Source organism: Pongo abelii, chromosome 22 (assembly GCF_028885655.2).
Source record: "Pongo abelii isolate AG06213 chromosome 22, NHGRI_mPonAbe1-v2.0_pri, whole genome shotgun sequence".
Lineage (NCBI taxonomy): Eukaryota > Metazoa > Chordata > Mammalia > Primates > Hominidae > Pongo > Pongo abelii.
In genome coordinates, this window is record NC_072007.2 from 21,690,063 (window position 1) to 21,709,596 (window position 19,534).

The 19,534-nt window shown below is 38.1% G+C and overlaps 1 protein-coding gene and 1 non-coding gene across 2 annotated transcripts; both read left to right on the plus strand.

Moving 5' to 3' along the window:
* The first annotated feature begins 584 nt into the window (after positions 1-584).
* On the plus strand, positions 585-14,732 carry LOC129052376 (putative ankyrin repeat domain-containing protein 30B-like). The gene is made up of 6 exons (XM_054542797.2): positions 585-1,019; positions 5,094-5,208; positions 5,371-5,544; positions 7,737-7,842; positions 11,541-11,605; positions 14,288-14,732. Exons 1-6 carry the CDS (start codon positions 970-972, stop codon positions 14,414-14,416), a joined length of 639 nt encoding a protein of 212 aa, XP_054398772.1. The 5' UTR covers positions 585-969; the 3' UTR covers positions 14,417-14,732.
* Positions 10,155-10,261, plus strand: LOC112130682 (U6 spliceosomal RNA). The gene has a single exon (XR_002912915.2). It is a non-coding gene; the product is annotated as a U6 spliceosomal RNA (small nuclear RNA).
* Positions 14,733-19,534: the final 4,802 nt, after the last annotated feature.

Here is a 19,534-nt window from a genome sequence, read left to right on the forward strand (position 1 = left end):
TCGCAAGTCTGCGCTGCCAGCGCGAGCCGAGGAAGAGCAGAGCCCGGGGTGGAAGGGCGATGTACTCGGCGATGCTCAGCAGTCTGGGCCCAGCCCTGTAGCCTCTACCATGGGCTTAGCTGCAGCTGCCACCTGAACATGGCACGTGGCAGGAGAAGCTGCAACCCCGATCCTGCCAGCGCCACCAGCAGCGCGGATACTTGGGCCAGAAGCCTCCAGGGCGCCTAAGTCAGGGGTTGGGGCCCTGGCTGCAGGAGGGCGGGAACTGATACTCAGAGCCACTGTGGAGGCTGAACGATGCCCAGTGCCGGGGCCCAGCTCCTGGATCTCAGGTTGAGGTGGGCCCAGGGGCGGCTCTGTCAAGCAGGCCGTGTGGCAGGGAGCCCCCCACGTTCCGCTCCAGGGAGCCCCGCCAGCCTGACAGCGCCTCAGTGGCAGTTGCCACCTGCACGTGGTGCTGGGCGAAGTGCAGCCAGCGCGGTTTCCCGCCTCGCATGTCTCCCCGGTCTGCTGAGTTGCGCATACGCTGTTGCCTAAAGGTACTGCTCAGCTGCCTAAAGGTTCTGCTCAGCTGCCTAAAGGTTCTGCTCAGCTGCCTAAAGGTTCTGCTCAGCTGCCTAACGGTTTTGCGCAGCCATTTTCTCCCGGGAGAGGCTGGAGTGTCCAAAAGCTTGGCCCGACTGAGATTTCTACTGGTGTCAGGGCGGGTGCGGGGACTGAAGAAGGGAGAGGGTGAGCGGCGGGGACTGGGGAAGGGCGAGCAGCGGGAGGCGCGGGCTCTCTCTAGCAGTTGGCCGCAGCCACGGAGAGGCTCTCTGCCGCCGCTGTCAAGGGCGAGATGGGCCGGAGCGCCGCAGCCCCTTCAGTCAGCTGGTCTACACCAACAACGACTCTTACGTGATTCACCATGGGGATCTCAGGAGAATCCACAAAGCTGCCTCTTGGGGCCAAGCCTGGAAGCTGGAGAGGATGATGAAGAAGACGACAATGGACCTGAACATAAGAGATGGGAAGAAGAGGTACCAGGCCCTGCCTGAGCCTGGACTAAAGGAGGAGGAGGCGGCTGTGGGAGGATCGCCCCTTCAGAGTGGGGGCTGGGGGTCCTGGGGACGAGGGGAGCAGGTGGAGGAGTGGCGGGCAGCTTGGCGGCCGTCCTGGGCCCCGAGGTCTTGGCCTTCTTCCCGGGCAGGCCCCCGAGGCCTTGGATGGGGGCGCCCTGCAGGGTGGAGGGCCCAGGCCGCCTTAAAATCAACCCCAAACTTTAGCTGCTTTCTCCTTCACTCCCACTTCCTCTCACAGAGCACTGTGTAGAGAATTTTAAAGTGATTTAACTTACAAAATTAAGTACATACAGGGTTTTACTTTTAATATACATGTTTTAAAAGATAATGTTAGATACATTATGAAACGGTGCATAATGAAATAATTTCCATAATATATTAACTTCTTGGCTAAAAATTTTTTGGATAAAGTCCAGTATCCATTTCAATATCAATGAATGTCTATGCAAATGTATTCTTTGCTGAGGGACCTTAGAAGGTAACTTTGAGGTAGGAAGATGGTTTATGTTTTCGAATTTAAGAAGACTCATTTTTCTCAAGATGCAAACTCTTTATCAGTTTTACATAAACCAAATAAAGTTATCAACGTTTTAACATTTTTAAAATTACACACGCTTTTACTATTGTGATGACATTTAAAAAATTTTGTAACGGAGTAGAAAAGTCTTGCCCTTCTAGATTTCAAAATGTGCTATTAATTTGCACAAAATGGGCCACGGCCAGGCGCGATGGATCATGCCTGTAATCCCAGCACTTTGGGAAGCCGAGGTGGGTGGATCACGAGGTCAGGAGATAGAGACCATCCTGGCTAACACAGTCCCTACTAAAAATACAAAAAATTAGCCGGGTGTGGTGGTGGGCACCTGTAGTCCCAGCTACTAGGGAGGCTGAGGCAGGAGAATGGTGTCAACCCGGGAGGCGGAACTTGGAGTGAGCCGAGATTGCACCACTGCACTCCAGCCTGGGTGACAGAGCGAGACTCTGTCTCAAAATAATAATAAATAAATAAATAAATAAATAAATAAATAAATAAAATAAAATTTGAAAAAAAAAAAAAAAAAAAAAAGGGGCCAGGCGTGGTGGCTCGTGCCTGTAGTCCCAGCACTTCGAGCGGCCGAGGCGGGTGGATCACCTGAGGTCAGGTGTTCAAGACTAGCCTGGCCAATATGGTGAAACCCTGACTCTACAAAAATACAAAAATTAGCCAGGCACGATGTCGGGAGCCTGTAATCCCATCTACTGAGGACGCTGAGGAGGGAGAATCGCTTGAAACTGGGAGGCGGAGGTTGCAGTGAGCTGAGATCCCATCACTGCACTCCAGCCTGGGCGACAGAGTGAGACTCTGTCTCAAAAATAAATAAATAAATCACAAATTCTTTGATAACAGCTGGAAAGGCAGGTAAATGAATACAACAGAATAAAAAATCCAGAAACACCCAAATATCTAAGAATTTAGAACTTGATAATGCTCACACTTTATACTAGTAAGAAAAGAATTAGTTTCATAAGTGAAATGCCTGCTTTTTGGAGAAAACTAGATTTTTATACCACAAAGTAAATTTCTGATGGAATATAGATTAATTTTTTTAATATACAAAATGATTAAAGCACCAGAAGAAAACATAAATGCCTATATACACAGGTACATTTTTACATTGACAACACCTTTCTGAGAAGTTCAGAAGCAAGCAGTCTGAAGGATAATTAAGCAAAACAAAATTAAATTAACCTGTAATGAGAAAAAATAAAAGGCAGCATACTTGTAAAATATTTACTACACATGTATGTGCGTGTGTGTATACATATTAGATTTAAAAATCATCATTTTATAGATAATTCACTGAAATCAACAGAAACCCTCTAATTTAAAATTGAGCAATTTAAATTAGAGATCTAAATTGCAGATCTAAAAATAGTACTTTGCTTCTAATTTAAAATTGGGCAAAGTATTTTCTTAAGATCTGTAAGAGACCTATGCACACAGAAAACAATATTTAGTGTTCCTGGTTAGAGAAGGTATTTAAGTTAAAAGAGGAATCAAATACTGTTTTCTATCTACAAAGTTTGTGAGGATAAAGAGCAGTGATAATTATACTGCTGTTTAAAGTTTAAGTTGCAGATAACTTTTCAAATAGACAATTTGGTGGTAAGTACCATATTATTAAGAAGAATCCATATAATGGCTTTTATAAATACATTTCAGTGAATTTACAGCATGGGATAATATGTGACCACTGAAGGTAGAAATATGTAGAGAAGTAGGTGACATTTGAAAATGTATTTTGGTGTATCAAGTGAGGGTAAAGTTCAGTTTGATAACACATACACACAGACTACAGTCTTGCGTTATCTGAAATTGTGTATGAAATATGATAAAATTTGTTATTTGAGGGCATTTGTTTTAATATAAAACGTTTTCCCTTTTTATTATCTTTGATTTCCACATTGAGCATGTACAATCCTATTAGAAAATGTTTATTATTAATGAAATAATTTTGGGGAAGAGCAGAAATATAATTTTGCACCAATAAAAATAATTTCTCACTTTCCATAGTTTAATTTTTTTTTGTGGATTAGTATATTCTGTGAACTTTTAGTATCTTCAAAAGACAATCTTTTTACCTGTGCTTGTTGCTTAACATATACATCTTATCAGGCACATATTTTTATTATATATAGATTTATTACATATATGTCAATAATTATAGATGAATTAGTGTGGTTTTATTATTAAGAAAATAGAAAATATAAGTGCTTTATTTATAGCAGTTTTTTTAAGGTGTTGAACTTCTCAACTGTATTTACCCCTTTAATCAATTTATCACATGTAAGCTGAATGCCTACTATGTAGAAGATACATTAACTCTCATGATGCTTTCATCCTTAAAAATTTCACATTTACCTGCTCAGCCTTGGCAAAGTGAGAGATTTAAAGTTGGAGTGCTAGGACTGAATCTCAATTGAAGATTTTCCTCTCATCTTTAAAACAAAAACGCTTCTGAAGTGAGAAACCAACCACGATTTTGGAAATTTATAACAGCTTTAAATAGTAATATTAATCATTGGAAATACCTAATTTACGTGCAGTCTATAAATTTAAATATGAATTTACATACATTCTGTAAATCTAAATATGGAATAAAATGAGCCATACCTAGTTGAATCCCAAGTTTTCTTTGGCTTGAAGTTTTAAAAATATTAAAGAAGTACTTTGTTTTAACAGTTTGTTTTTATTTCAACTCTCCTTTTGTGTAGCACTCTTAAAAGCTAAAATTTCTTTAAGTGTTAATCCTATGACTAGGGCTGCCATCACCCTGCTGTATATACCATATTCCACTTCATGGAAGGCATCGTGAATTTTGTGATGCCTCCTTATTTGTGTACCAATAAAAGATTGTTTAAATTTCTGCAAAATATACTTGTAATAAATAATGAATTATAAGTGGAATTTCAATGTCAGAGATGTTAAAATATGAGAAATAGAGTATCTTAGAATTATTAAAATACAGTTTTATCTCTAACCTTTAAAACATACCACAAAGAAGGCATAATTGTACCATTTTACTTAAGGTGTTTTCTTTGTTAAGTAGTAGAAATAATTACAATATCTAACAATTACTGAGCTGTTACATGTGCTAGGAATTCTTGGAAATACGTTGCACAGATTCTCATGAGGCATCACAGTGATGTCCTGTGAGATAACTGCTGTATTCGTCTTCATTTTATTGATGAGAAAATTGAGGCACAGAAAGGTTGAGTGATAGCTAGAAGGTGAAAGACTTTAAAGTAATATTCAAGCCCAAGTTGACCTGAATCCAAAGGCCAAGCTCTTTCTATTCAAATAGGTCACTCTTTCATTAATGTAGTGAGTAATAAGAGTGAATGAATGTTGTACTTTCTTCAGGAGAATATTAAATATTTGTTTTGAAGACAGAGAAAGAGCATGGTATTTAATGTTGGCAATTAAATAAATCATTATATGCTTTGAGGCAGTGGACTAAACTTCCCTAAAAAGTCCTCTCACTCTTGTAGGACTGCTCTACACTGGGCCTGTGCCAATGGCCATGCAGAAGTGGTAACACTTCTGGTAGATAGAAAGTGCCAGCTTGACGTCCTTGATGGCGAAAACAGGACACCTCTGATGAAGGTAAATGGTAGCCAGTTCTTTCAGTAGGAGATGGATTTGGTTTAAATACATAGAATAAAAATGAATTTATCTCATTGAAATATAACTAGTTTGTGAAACCTGTGGAATATTTATTTATATTTCCTATAATTTATAATTTACTTCTTGCTTTGATATTGACAGGCTCTGCAATGCCAGAGGGAGGCTTGTGAAAATATTCTCATAGATTCTGGTGCTGATCCAAATATTGTAGATGTGTATGGCAATACAGCTGTCCATTATGCTGTTTATACTGAGAATTTGTCAGTGGTGGCAAAATTGCTGTCCTGTGGTGCAGACGTCGACGTGAAGAACAAGGTAAACATTAACCAATGTTATTTTCAAAATATGTGAAATCCATTTGTTTTAACATTAACATATGTAAATTGTTTTATATTTGGAAGCTCAAACATTCCTATTTTTCTATGAAAATAGTTTGACAAAACTTAATTGTCTAGGATTTTGCTTTAAATATTAATATTTTTACAAGAACTATTAGTATGGCTTTTCTGTGCATTATGAGAAATATTTGAGTTTGTTAAAGGTAAAATTTTTCAAATATTCCTTCCCACTGAAGTTTGTTTTTCCTTCCAGTTAGTGTAAAACTACAGGAAAGTAAAATTTGCCTGCATAAATTGAGTCAACATGTAAAATTTAGGAGACATGCAGAAATCTGGTTTTCCTCTTAAAGGATTGAATCTGGTGTCTCTTGAGCCCATATGACTGTTTGGTATGCTATGAAGACATTCTAGCTTTACATAAAGCATATGTTTCCAGTTTGCTACTGTGCCAACCTAGTTACATCACTTATTCAACTTACCTCTTTTGCCTCTGTAAATATTTCAGTTATCAATTCTTCTCTCATAGTATGTTTTGGTAAAGATTTCAAGTTATTGAAGACAGTTTATAGGTGTTTATAATATATAGTTTATATTTTACATTAATTCATTAATAATGGGGTTATCATCTAGAATTTAGAATATTTTTTAAATGATGATTTTTCTTGATATAAACCATAAATAATCATCTTCTGTTAGAAGGCCTTTAAGCCTTTTTAGATTAATCATGGTTATATTTGAATAGGTTATGCATATTGCAGAAAATATTATATCTTTCTCCACAGAATTGTCCCTTAAAAGTCAAGTGATTTAGTGGCTTCTATTTTGCTAATCCCTATACATGAGTTAGAACTTTCATTAATAAGCCATTTTATTCTTACTTCTGATATTTTGCCAAAAAACAGTATCAATTACAATAGAAACCAGAATAAAAATGGATTATTGCATTTTAAGAAGTAGATATGCATTAGGATCCTAGGAGTATCATTATAATTGAGAATAAATTTTATACTGAATTGCTTTTCTTTTTTTCTTTTTTTTTTGAGATGGAGCCTCGCTCTGTCACCAGGCTGGAGTGCAGTGGCATGATCTTGGCTCACTGCAACCTCTGCCTCTCTGGTTCAAGTGATTCTCCTGCCTCAGCCTCCAGAGTAGCTGGGATGCAGGCATGTGCCACCATGCCCAGCTAAATTTTTTGTATTTTTAGCAGAGATGGGGTTTCACCATGTTGACCAGGATGGTCTCGATCTCCTGAACTTGGGATCTGCCCACCTTGACCTCTCAAAGTGCTGGGATTACAGGCATGAACCACCTCACCTGGCCTTTTATACGGAATTTCTAATAGCTGAGATAAAATCCTATTGTCTGGTAATAGGATAAACCTCATGGACCATTTAATAATAAGCAATCAAAGTTTATTTGAAGCCAATCTCTTTTAATTTAGAGCCACTTCCTTAGTGACCAATTTAGAGCAGGGGTGCCTGACATTGGCATCTGGAATGTTGGGATCATTGATAGAAGAGAATCAAGTGAGTTTGTATCACCCAGAGGAAACCTCCATTTTTGGGGGGAAGCTTTCAAAACTGCATCCCTGAAATTCTAATTTGTCAAATGTTAACATTTGCCACAAAAATATACTGTCAAATAAGGATTAGGTAAAGTTCAATTCATTTCTTGAATAATGAACATTTAATTCACAATTTTATAACATTTCTTGAACATAGATAATGGTGGAATCTGTTGGGGTACAGTGCTTCTGGTAAGGTAATTATTCTTTGGAATAGAGTTGAAGAAACACTGTTCTAGAGGTAATAATTTAGATTACTAATTTAGTAAAAAACAAATTATTTACTCCTATGTCTTAGGGTTTAAGGATATAGAGGTAAAAGATACAGTCCCTGCCCTCAAGAAGCTCTTGGTTTACATGGGAAACAATAAAATCATTACAATGTAATGATTTTTGGAGATAACCAGAGTTAATGTGGTGATGCAGAGGCTGAATGTTTACAAGAGAAGGTGCAGTGCATGGGAAAGCACAGAAAAGTGAGAAAGAAGGGATTGCTATTGATTTACTTTTTATTGTTTAAGTTCATAGGATATTATATAGGGTATTCAGTTCAGCTGAGAAATATGTAATTTCATGAATTACAAATTGTTTTTGCTGTTTTACAGGCTGGCCACACACCACTTTTACTGGCCATAAGGAAAAGAAGTGAGCAAACTGTGGGATTTTTACTGACAAAAAATGAAATGCAAATGCAGTTGATAAGTTTAAATGGTATAGTAGTTTTTTTAATTAAAAAACACTTGAGTAGTGTGCTAGAGTAATAACACTCAAGTCAGAAATACTAAATTAATAACACTTACTTAAAATTATTAGATTTTACAGAAAAATGCCAACACAAATTATCAGTTAGGAAGAAAAGCAATTATTTGGACTGGTCAACATAAAGAACAGTATATAGTAGGATTTTCTTCTTTTATTATATTGACTGATTCTTATTTGTAATGTGATGTTTTTGGTTGCATTATCTTCTATTAGCTAAAGTGGTTCTGTATTAGTTTTAAGAAGTATGAAGTTTTAGTTTACTTTATAATTCAATATTGAATGATTAACATCTTTATAGTATTTTTCTAACTTCTCTTTTTCATACACTTTTAAAAAATGCAATATTTGCTGGGCATGGTAGCTGTCGTCTGTTATCCCAGCACTTTGGGAGGCCAAGGTGGGTAGATCACTTGAGGCCAGGAGTTTGAGACCAGCCTAGCCAACATGGTAAAACCCCATCTCTGTGAAAAATATCAAAATTAGCCAAGCATGGTGGCACATGCCTGTAGTCCCAGCTACTCAGGACAATATTATTCCTAATATTGTTTTAAGTCTTCAGATTGCTCTCACTTGTCCGACTTCTAGCTAATTTGAAGTACAAAATATTATATCAGACTAAGGAGGAAATAGACAATTATTCACTTAAAACTTTGCCTCTTTTAGATTAATGAACAGAATATATTTTCTTGCCCCTCAGTGGGCTTTATGTTAGCCAATTCTACTATGCCATATCCCAGTGAGACATGAGTCTTTTTGCCCCCTCCTTTTAGCCTTGGTCATGATTTACAAGGATAAACACTTGAGCACTCAAGATACTTAACGTTTGTTAATACATGTAAACGGTTATTTCTACACTGACAGGCACATATTAAATTGGTTCTGTTCCTAATAATGAAGTTATCTCTTTGTTATTTTAGCACAGGCCTCATGCTTGCTGTATGTCATGGATCATTAGAGATAGTTGGCATGGTTCTTCAGCAAAATGTTGACATCTATGCTGAAGATACGTGTGGAATGACTGCAGAATGTTATGCTGTTGCTTGTGGATTTAATCTGTAAGTGATTACATTTAAAGGCTAGGTGAGATTTTATAGTTTGTTTAGGTAGTTTTTGAACGACAGTGAGTTAGTCCACTTCATCAGCCAGAAACTAGGCAAAAAGCTAGACTAGTTAGAAGGAGTAATGGCTCCAGGATTCCTTATTTTAGGGCTTTAGGGATGCTAATGTTGTCTACTTGATTTGAAGTATAACCCCTATGCATGGGACAAACATAATGTCACAATTTTTATCTTTCTAATTAGTTATTTGGGTCTCGGAATGTCCACTTGAAGCAGAAAACCTGACAGTGTCCCCTGGGGACTGTCTTCCCTACCTTCATTCTTGAATTTTTTTATAAGAATCTGAACCTAAGTCCAAGGAAGACTTTATTTTTGTACAAGTCAGAAGGATTGGGGGGGAAATGGCCACTCTCTTCATTTTGTTGTTTCCATGGATTCTGTTCCTGCATCGTTGCCATTGAAACTGCTCCTGCAGTCTGGTAATGATTGACCTTTGTGACCAGGATGCCCTTACTAACACAGATCCCTCAGTCTTCATGGTGTAGACTTCGAAGTTATTACATGTTCTTAAAGTTCACGTACATATTCTTAGCCGTTGTTTACAAAGTACCAGCACCCCACTCTGGCAGCTAGAACTTTTAGCTTTAGCCACACACATAGTGAGCAAATTGACCCTTCTCCTCACACACAATACCTGATGTGAAACCCACATCTTAGCCTGGACATGGCCTAGACGTTCATGGTAAGTTATACTTTGAGTGGCTTTTTTCTGTTTTCTCTAGCCAGTATTAGTTGTGGTAGTTTGAAACTGTAAGTGAGGTTGAAATAATGTTACAGGAAGAAATTCGAGATCCATTTTTTCTTCGTTACCAGATCTATATCCCTGGCCCTTTATATCCTGTGTAGCACAATTTTGTAGGTAGTGGAAGGTCTCATCTTATTCTTTAAAATCCCATGTCATCTTCCCCAAGTTGTAGTGGGTTCCAACTTGTGGTTCTCCCCTCAAGTGATTCTTTTTTCCTAAAAATAAAAATCTCCGATGCTACTTACATCTCTACCTCGAGTTTTTAAAATATTTTCAAATGCTGCATCACCATGAAGCCATTCAATAGACTTCACTAAATCTCAGGTAAGTTGGTTAGATTTAACAGAGCTAAGCTTCATCCATCACTGATCAGTCTTCACGTATAATAGTAAGGATTTGTGCTGGCTTCAGTGGTACATATAGTAAAATTGAAACAACGTTGAGAAGATCAGCATGTTCCCTGCACAAAGATGACATACAAATCTGTAAAGTGTTACATATTCCTTACAGTCCCCAAAAGGACATTTTACTACTTTCTAACTAGTTCCAAGGAAATGGTGTGAGTCAAAGCAAAATGGGTGACAACCAGTATTGCAATTGTGATTTTCATACAAAAAACTATTTATGTAAGGTGATCTATGAAATGAGATGTGGTAACACATAAGATCTTGTGTGCGATATTTTGTTAGTAGGGATCTCAGAAATGAGAAAATACCAACTTGCATCTTCTTCGTGGAACTTACAAAAAATAAAGGTAGGGTTTTGTCTTCCACAGCAGCTGGAAATGAACATAGTGACTAAGCATCATTCTAACAAAGATTTGTTGGTTCAGAGTTTAAGGAGGTAGATAAGGAATAGTAGTAGTCCAAGCCACATGCTGACATCTATTATTTTCTGTCCTTGGTGTGACTGATGAGCTCAGTAATAGAGTATAATTAGGTTATCTGATTTAATGATTTAATATATTTATAAATAAATTTCATTACAGAATATAAAATAGCTTAGATGCTCTGAATTACAAGCCACAAATAATAGAACATCTAATATCCAAAAGTAGGAATGAATAACAGAAAATTGCAATATTTGAATATTATAACCTATGAAGAAACACATTTGCTTTTTTGTTGTTGTTTTTGTTTTTTTTGTAATTTAATTTTTGTAGAGACATGGTCTCCCTATGTTGCCCAGGCTGGTCTTGAACTTCTGGACTCAAGCAATCTTCTTGTCTCAGCATCCCAAAGTGCTTGCATCACAAGCATGAGCCACTTCACCAGGCCAATATATTGAGTTATACTGGGACTTTTTAAATAGTTTCAGCAATAAGGTTCAAGAACAAATTTTTTTTTGCTTCACTTTTTATTTTAAGCATTTTTAAAATGTTATCTTGCTAAATCTTTGTAATAACCTAGTGAAATAAGGCCCCAAAATCCTCATTTTTAGAAGACATTGAGTCTAACAGAAGCAACTTGTTCAAGAAAAATACCTGTTGCTAGCCATTCTAGGACTTATTCTGAGTTAAGGACATTTTCCATATGTCAAGTTAATTCTAGTTAATTTACTGAGTTATACTGCCCTCACTTCATGAGTGTTTTATCTTTCTTACTTCTTTAATTAGAAGCTTAATAAGTTCATAGAGCTTACAAACTTAAAATCTATGGAAAAAGTAATGTTCTGATGTTAGCTCTAATATTGTCTGAAATACTCTAAGAACTTAATAAATTTGGTAAATGTTTTTTATATCAGTGTTAAAATAGTAATTTTATTTATTTCATTTTTATACATAGCATTCATCAACAACTTTTGGAATATACACAAAAGCTATCTAAAAATTCTCAAAATAGCAATCCAGGTAAGATCTCTGATAGTAAACTACTCTTGGTGGTGCTACCATAAGATTATAGGAGTGTTGATCACAAAAGAGCTATTAAAAAAGCAATGTGTAAGTAGCATGTGTTTACATATATAGCTATACGTAAGTGTTTGTGTATATACATAGCTTTGATTTAATTTTTTAGTTTATAATTCAGAATTCATTAAGAATTTAGTTGTAGCTGGTTTATAATCTCAAAAATATTATCTGAAGAAATGTTTGTTTAATTGTGGTTCCTAATATCCTATATAATACTTTTGTATAAATAAGTAAAACAATTTTTAAGTTTATATATTTTATGTTTCCTCAACTGTCATAACAATTTATGCTTGTTATAAAATGTATAATCCTTGGTGTGATTGATGAGCTCAGTAATAGGGGATTATCAGCTCATCAAATTTAATGAATTAATATATTTATAAATAAATTTTATTACAAACTATAAAATAGCTTAGATGCCTTGAATTACAAGCCACAAATAATAGAACATCTAATAATGAAAAGTAGGAATTAATAACAGAAAACTGCAACATTTGAATATTATAACCTATAAAGGAACACAGTTAAACTGTTAAATAAACAAATATTTATGTTGGTTTATTAAACATAAACAAATATATAAAATGTTTATTTGTTAAATAAACAAATAAATAATTTATTTGTTTGTTTCTTTATTGTAGAGACATGGTCTCCTTATGTTGCCCAGGCTGGTCTTGAACTTCTGGACTTTATTTAATTTTTACAATAAATGATTTGCATTTAGAAAATTAGAATTAATTACAGTTGAGTCTTGAGCAACATGAGAGTTAGGGTGCTGATACCCCATGCAGCTGAAAATCTGCTTTATAAGAAAATCTGTTTCTTTTCACTCCTCCAAAACTCTGCTAATGTTCTACTGTTGACCTGGAGCCTGGAAAAAGGTGAACGCATAAGCAGTCAATTAACCCATAGTTTCTATTTTATATGTACTATATACTGTATTCTTAGAATAAAGTGAGCTGGAGAAAAGAAACTGTTATAAAGAGGAAGAAATATATTCACTATTTATTAGATGAAAGTGAATTATTATACATAAAGGACTTCATTCTCATTGCCTTCATGTTGAGTAGGCTGATAAGGAGGAGGCAGAGGAGAGATTTGTCTTGGTATCTTGCAGTGGCAAAAGAAAAGAAAAATCTGTCTATTAGTGGGCTCCTAGAGTGAAAACCCTTATTCAAAGATCAACTGGGTGACATAGTGACTTGTGTCACTAAAAAAAGTAGCTATCTTTAGAATTTGGAACTCAATAATACTTTTCTTGCACCATAAATGAATGTCAATAAGAATTAACATAACTTAGCAAGGGTGCATCAATACCAATAGGAGATTATTTTTCAAAGATACCTACTGAGTGCAGAAGTCAGAAAAGCAATTCTTTATTGAGAAGCACAGGTTATGTTACATAGTCTTGTACCAACAAGGTCTCACTATTATCAACTTCATTCCCTCTACGTTGAAACCAAATAAGATATATTTACTTCATTAGAACAAGATGTGTTGTTCTATCTGCTGGATAATTAGTGTGTTAATAGTAATTTTGTTACAACAAGATACTCTGTTCCTACTAGCCAAAATATTATCATAATAAATATTCAACTAGCTCAACTCTAGGCTCAACAAATTATAATAAAAGTGGAAAAAATTTTCACAGTAACAAAAGTGCTACTGTGATACCTAAATGCGACATAATACATTGTACAATATGAACTGTATGAGCACATCTTTAATTTATTACATATTTATTAAAGGACTTCTTTAAGTTAGATTTTGCAAGTTGCAGGAGACCAAGATGGAATACACATTGTCTGGGTCTTTAAGGCGCTCATAATACATTAGAGCTGTCTCTGTTGAATTTCTGCATTTTCCCAACAGAATTTCCTAACTATGTTTTTTTTTATTTATTTATCCACTTGTCCACTTAACAAAAAACTGTCAGGTATCTTTAAGGTACCAAGCATCTTTCTTGTTATTATCATTGTCATTTTTCATTATTTACTACTTTATTAAGGAACTAAGCATTTTTCTTGTTATTATCATCTTTTTTATTATTTACTACTTTATTTAGTGCTTATTGTGTGCCAGAACCCCTTTGGGAGCTTATAATTATCACTTATTATGTCATTACCATATTCAGTATGTGTCAGACATTTTATATCCAACGTGAAGAATTAAAGCTTTAAAAAGTTTGGTAGTGTCCAGGAGCAGTGGCTCACTCCTGTAATCCTAGCACTTTGGAAGGCCAAGGCAGGCAGATTGCTTGAGCTCAGGAGTTTGGGAACACCCTGACTAACATGGTGAAATCCCATCTCTACTAAATACAAAAAATTAGCTGGGCCTGGGTGGTGTGCATATGTAATCCCAGCTACATGGGAGACTGAGGTGGGAGAATTTCATAAACTCAGGAGGCGGAGGTTGCAGTGATCTGCTGAGATCGTGCCACTGCACTCCAGCCTGGGCGACAGAGCGAGGCTCTTGTCTCAAAAAAAACAAAAAAAAAAGGAGAAAACAAATTTTGGTAGTATTTAAGGAAAGCAAGCTGAATGAGTAGAAGTTTTCCAGGTAAAGAGTCAGAAGGATGATATTTAGCAGAAGGAAAATTTAACCAGACTGTGTGTTTGGCAGAAGGAACATCTGAAGGAACACCTGACGAGGCTGCACCCTTGGCGGAAAGAACACCTGACATGGCTGAAAGCTTGGTGGAAAGAACACCTGATGAATAGGATACAGTCAATTCCTCTTCAAAGATTTTAGCCTGTAAACATCCTTTAAAATTCAAGAGGGGTAAGATTAAGTACAATGAGTTCTGAGTTCCTCATCAAAGAACAAATATGTCAGTATGTTCAGCTTCTCTGTTCTCTGTTCTCCGTTTTAAAGTTTAACTTCCTCGTTCGTTATGCCTCCTTGCCCCTAGTTTCATTAAACAACCCCCTTCTAGCCTCTAACACCTGCTTTGTCTTTAGTCATTCTTAATCACCTGCTCTGTCCTTAGTCATCCTTAGACACCTGCTCTGTAACTGTCTTTCCTGCTGAAACAACTCACCCTGCCACTCCAGCTCATACCCCTGCCCTCTTTGAAACAGCCAATCTGAATTAGCTTAGAGTGTGCAGTCCAACCCTATCCAATAGTGAAAAGACACAACAGTAGGGACTACCTGCGTTAGGAATAAGAACACTTTGCCGTCCCTTGTCAGGTGTGATCTTGCCATTGCTCCATCTGCAAGACCACTCTTCCATAGAAGTAAATTTGCCCTGCTGAAAAAACTTGTTGCTGGAGCGCTGACTGTTCTTTGCAGCACCAAAAATTTATTTTCCACAAATTTGGGGGCCCACCCAGCATTCCCATTCCCCTCTGGGGGAGGGTCCAGTCCTCCCCCCATGAGAAGGCACACCCCGCTGCCTCGTTGCAGTGGCCATAAAGGTAAGGAATCAAGACTCAATTAATAAATGATTAATAAACCCGGGCTCTCAGCAACGTGGAAAGAAACAAGCCAGTAACTTTGGGGAAAGAATCTTCACATACCGTGGTGACCAGGTAACTGTGCACAGACCGAGGTAAGAAATGTCGCAGGGGTGACAAAGTATTTCCTTGGTGGTCGGGATATTCTGGAGGTTGAAAGTGTGTGTGAATGATCACAAGCACTACTGCCTGTGGTGCTGTTTGTGTGGATGATACTAAGCATTATTTCTGTGAGGAGTGAGTGGGTCCTATCTGCGGTTTTTTATTTGAATAAAAAACCTTTGAAGAGGAATTCACTGTATCCTCATAGGGCTCAGGGCAGATCTTGCTGTGGGGTTTACGCCATGATGCCAATGCTAAGAGGGACCTAAAATTCCTGGGAGGGAAGCAGCCAGAGTGTATGAAGCAAAAGAAGGGTGCAAGGAACCTCCAGCAGGTGGGGCTAAAAGCTAGGGAAGAAATCTCTAGCATATGGGATTGAGCCTTACCAGGACCTAACATGGGAAAAGCCCCAAGTAAGACAGGGAGCAAAAAAGAAGAGGATAGTAACAAAGACATGCCCCCTGATAGTCCCCTGGGTCTCATGTTAAAATATTGGAAGGATAATGAGAGGACTAAACATAAGAAAAAGCATTAGAAGATAAAATACTGCTGTTTCATTTGGACCCAAGGTCCCATTTTCAATCCCTCAATCTTCTGGCCAAAGTTTGGGTCGAATGAGGATGTAATGTGTCAACTTCTAATTCAATATGTTAATGATAAAAATCTGGTTTCTCAAGAAGAACTAGACTATGCTTTTTGTTGGAGACAGGGACCTGTCTTTATTCCCTTAAAGACAACTAGGGAACAACTCGATCCAGCATCTCAAATTGAAAAGTCAGATGAGCTGACTCCCACACCCAAAGCCAGCACATGGGATCCCCTATACCACTTTGCCCTGCTCAGTGTCTCTGACCCTTCCCCTCGGGCAGCTGCTGCCACCCCAGGTCCCACCCCAGATCGTTCTCCTGCTCACGCTGTTCCTCCTCCTTGCAACTCTAATTCTTGGGAGTTATCATCCCATGAGCCTGTCCACTGTGAGCCTAAATACCTCTCCATAAAGGGACTCCAGCATGAGGTACAGCAACGTAAAAAGGACATTCAGAACTTCCCTTTTCCATCCACACCTAAGGAGTCAGCCCCAACTCTCTTCCCCTTAAAAGACATGCCACAAGGAGGAGGAGCCATTGTATTTGAGAATGCTCCCTTGACCAGTTCAGAAGTCTGAAGTTTGAAAAAGGAAATTAAGCCATTGTTAGATGACCCTTATGAGGTGGCAGATCAGGTTGATCAATTCTTGGGACCTCAGTTATACACTTGGGTAGAGTTTATGTCCATTCTAGCCATCCTCTTTTCAGAGGAGGAAAGAAGCATGATCTGATCCATAGGGCTGCTATGGTAATTTGGGAATATGAACACCCTCCTTGTCAAAACGTTCCTACCACAGACCAAAAATTCCCTGCCCAAGATCCCCGGTAGGGTAATAATAATGCAGCTCACCAAGAAAACATGCAAGACATAAGGGAAATGATAATGAAAGAAACTAGGGAATCAGTACCCCAAACTCAAAATCTCTCTAAAGCATTTGATATACAACAGGAGAGAGATGAGTGGACTATGAAATCCTTAGACAGACTAAAGGAGCAAATAAGAAAATATGCAGGCCTAAATTTGGAAAATCCCCTGGGACAGGGAATGTTAAAGCTCCATTTTGTCACTAAAAGTTGTCCAGATATTTCTTTTTATTTTTTGAGATGGAGTCTCTCTCTGTCACACAGGCTGGAGTGCAATGGTGTGATCTTGATTCACTGCAAGCTCCACCTCCTGGGTTTGCTCCATTCTCCTGCCTTAGCCTCCAGAGTAGCTGGGACTACAGGTGCCCACCACCATGCCCAGCAATTTTTTGTATTTTTAGTAGAGATGGGGTTTCTCCATGTTAACTAGGATGGTCTCAATCTCCTGACCTCGTGATCCACCCACCTTAGCCTCCCAAAGTGCTGGGATTACAGGCATAAGCCACTGTGCCTGGCCAACGTTGTCCAGATATTTCAAAAAAGTTACAAAAATTAGAAGATTGAGAAAACTGACCTCAAGTGAACTTCTCAGAGAGACTCAAAAAGTATCTGTGAAGAGAGATGAAGAAAAGCAAAAACAAAAGACAAAACTTATGTTATTGACCTTCCAACAGATGGCTCCAAACCCACGTACCCTTAAACAGAGCTTTCAGTGGGCCAGAAACTATAAAGGTTCCAAACCCTCCTTTAAAGGACCCAAGCCTCCATTGGGAGGATCAAGGCTCTTGTCTACCAGGCCCTCTAAATAGTATGGGGGAGCAAAATCAAAGAATCCCAGAACTGAGAGTGGGGAAGGGCAAGTTAGGCACTACAAATGTGGAAGAACAGGCCACTTCAAGAGAGAATGTCCCAAATTAGAAAAGGAAAAAGAAGCCCTTCCACTCGTGGCTTTTGAGGAAGAATAATGGGGTCAGGGGTTCTTTCTCTTTTATCTTGAGTCCCACCATGAGCCCTTGATAAGTCTAGAAGTGGGACCTAAGAATGAGTTTATAGCCTTTTTAGTCAATTCAGGAGTGGCTCAATCCTCTGTTTGTTTTCCCCCCATCTAATATTGCCTGCTCTTCAGAGGAACTTTTGGTTTGTGGGGTAAAGGGAGAAGGATTTAAAGGAAATTTTTAGAAAACACAGAAGTCAGATACCAGGCTCAATCAGCTCATATTCAGTTTTTGTTAATCCCTAAAGCAGGGACTAATTTACTAGGGAGGGATTTAATGTTGAACTTAGGCATAGGCCTGCAACTCAGCCCAAGAGGATTCCTCACCTCATTAAAGCTACTACCACTGCAGATGAAAAATATATTAATCCTAATGTCTGATCCAAAGAAGGAAACTGAGGGAAACTCTGAGTCCCTCCAACCAGATCAAGCTAAAAATCCCCAGGGAAGAAGTAAGGAGGAAACAATACCCCATTCCCCTAGAGGGCAGGATAGGGTTGAAATCTATAATTGACGCTCTTATTAAAGATGGGCTTCTTGAGCCCGGTATGTACCCTTATAACACCACAATATTGCCACTCAAGAAATCAGATGGGTCATACCGGCTGGTACAAGACCTTAGGGCTATTAACCAAATAGTCCAAACTACCCACCCCATTGTCCTCGATTCTTACACCATTCTCAGCAAGATTCCATATAATAATCAATGGTTTACTGTAATAGATTTGAAGGATGCTTTTTGGGCATGTTGCCTGGATGGAGATAGGCAAGATATATTTGCTTTTGAGTGGGAGGATCCCCATTCAGGATGGAAACAACAATATCAATGGATAGTCTTACCCCAAGGGTTCACAGACTCCCCTAACCTTTTCAGTCAAATTTTAGAACATGTATTAGAAAAAGTTATCATCCCAAACAAATATGCCTACTCCAATATGTTGATGATATTCTTATATCTGGAGAAGATATAGAGAAGGTAGCTGGCTTCTCTACACACATTCCAAACCATCTGCAGTTTGACGGGTTATGAGTCTCAAAGGGAAAGCTTCAGTATGTAGAACCTGAAATTAAATATTTAGACCACTTGATAAATGCAGAGAAGTGAAGAATAGGGCCTGAACGAGTTGAGGGAATCGTATCCCTACCCTTACCTCAAACTTAAACAAAAACTCAGGAAATTTTTAGGGTTAGTTGGATACTGCTGCTTATGGATTAACTCATATGCACTAAACAGTAAACTTCTATATCCAAAACTTGCCCAGGGGAAGACTGACCATCTCCTGTGGAATTTGGAGGAAGTTGATCAGGTTGAGGAGCTGAAAAAAAGGATTATAACTGCTCCTGTCTTAGCCTTACCTTCCCTAGAAAAACCATTCCACATTTTTGTCAACATGGATAATGGGGTAGCTTTAGGAGTGCTCATTTAAGAACACAGAGCCCATCGGCAGCCCATGGTGGCCTTCCTGTCAAAAGTCTTAGATCCAGTTACTTGTGGGTGGTCTCAATGCATCCAATCGATTGTGGCTACGCACTAATGGTCAAAGAAAGCAGGAAGTTAACCTTTGGAGGAAAATTGACAGTAAGAATGCCCCATCAAGTTAGAACTATAGTAAACCAGAAAGCAGGTAGGTGGCTTACTGACTCAAGAATCTTGAAGTATGAGACTATGCTGTTAGAAAAAGATGATTTAATGTTAACCACTGATAATTCCCTTAACCCAGCAGTTTTCCTAATAGGGGATCCAAATCTAAAGAGATAGCACACATATTTAGATTTAACTGATTACCATACAAAGGTCTGACAAGACCTAGGAGAAACTGCCTTCTGTATGGGATGACACTTATTTATAGATGGTTCCTCCCAGG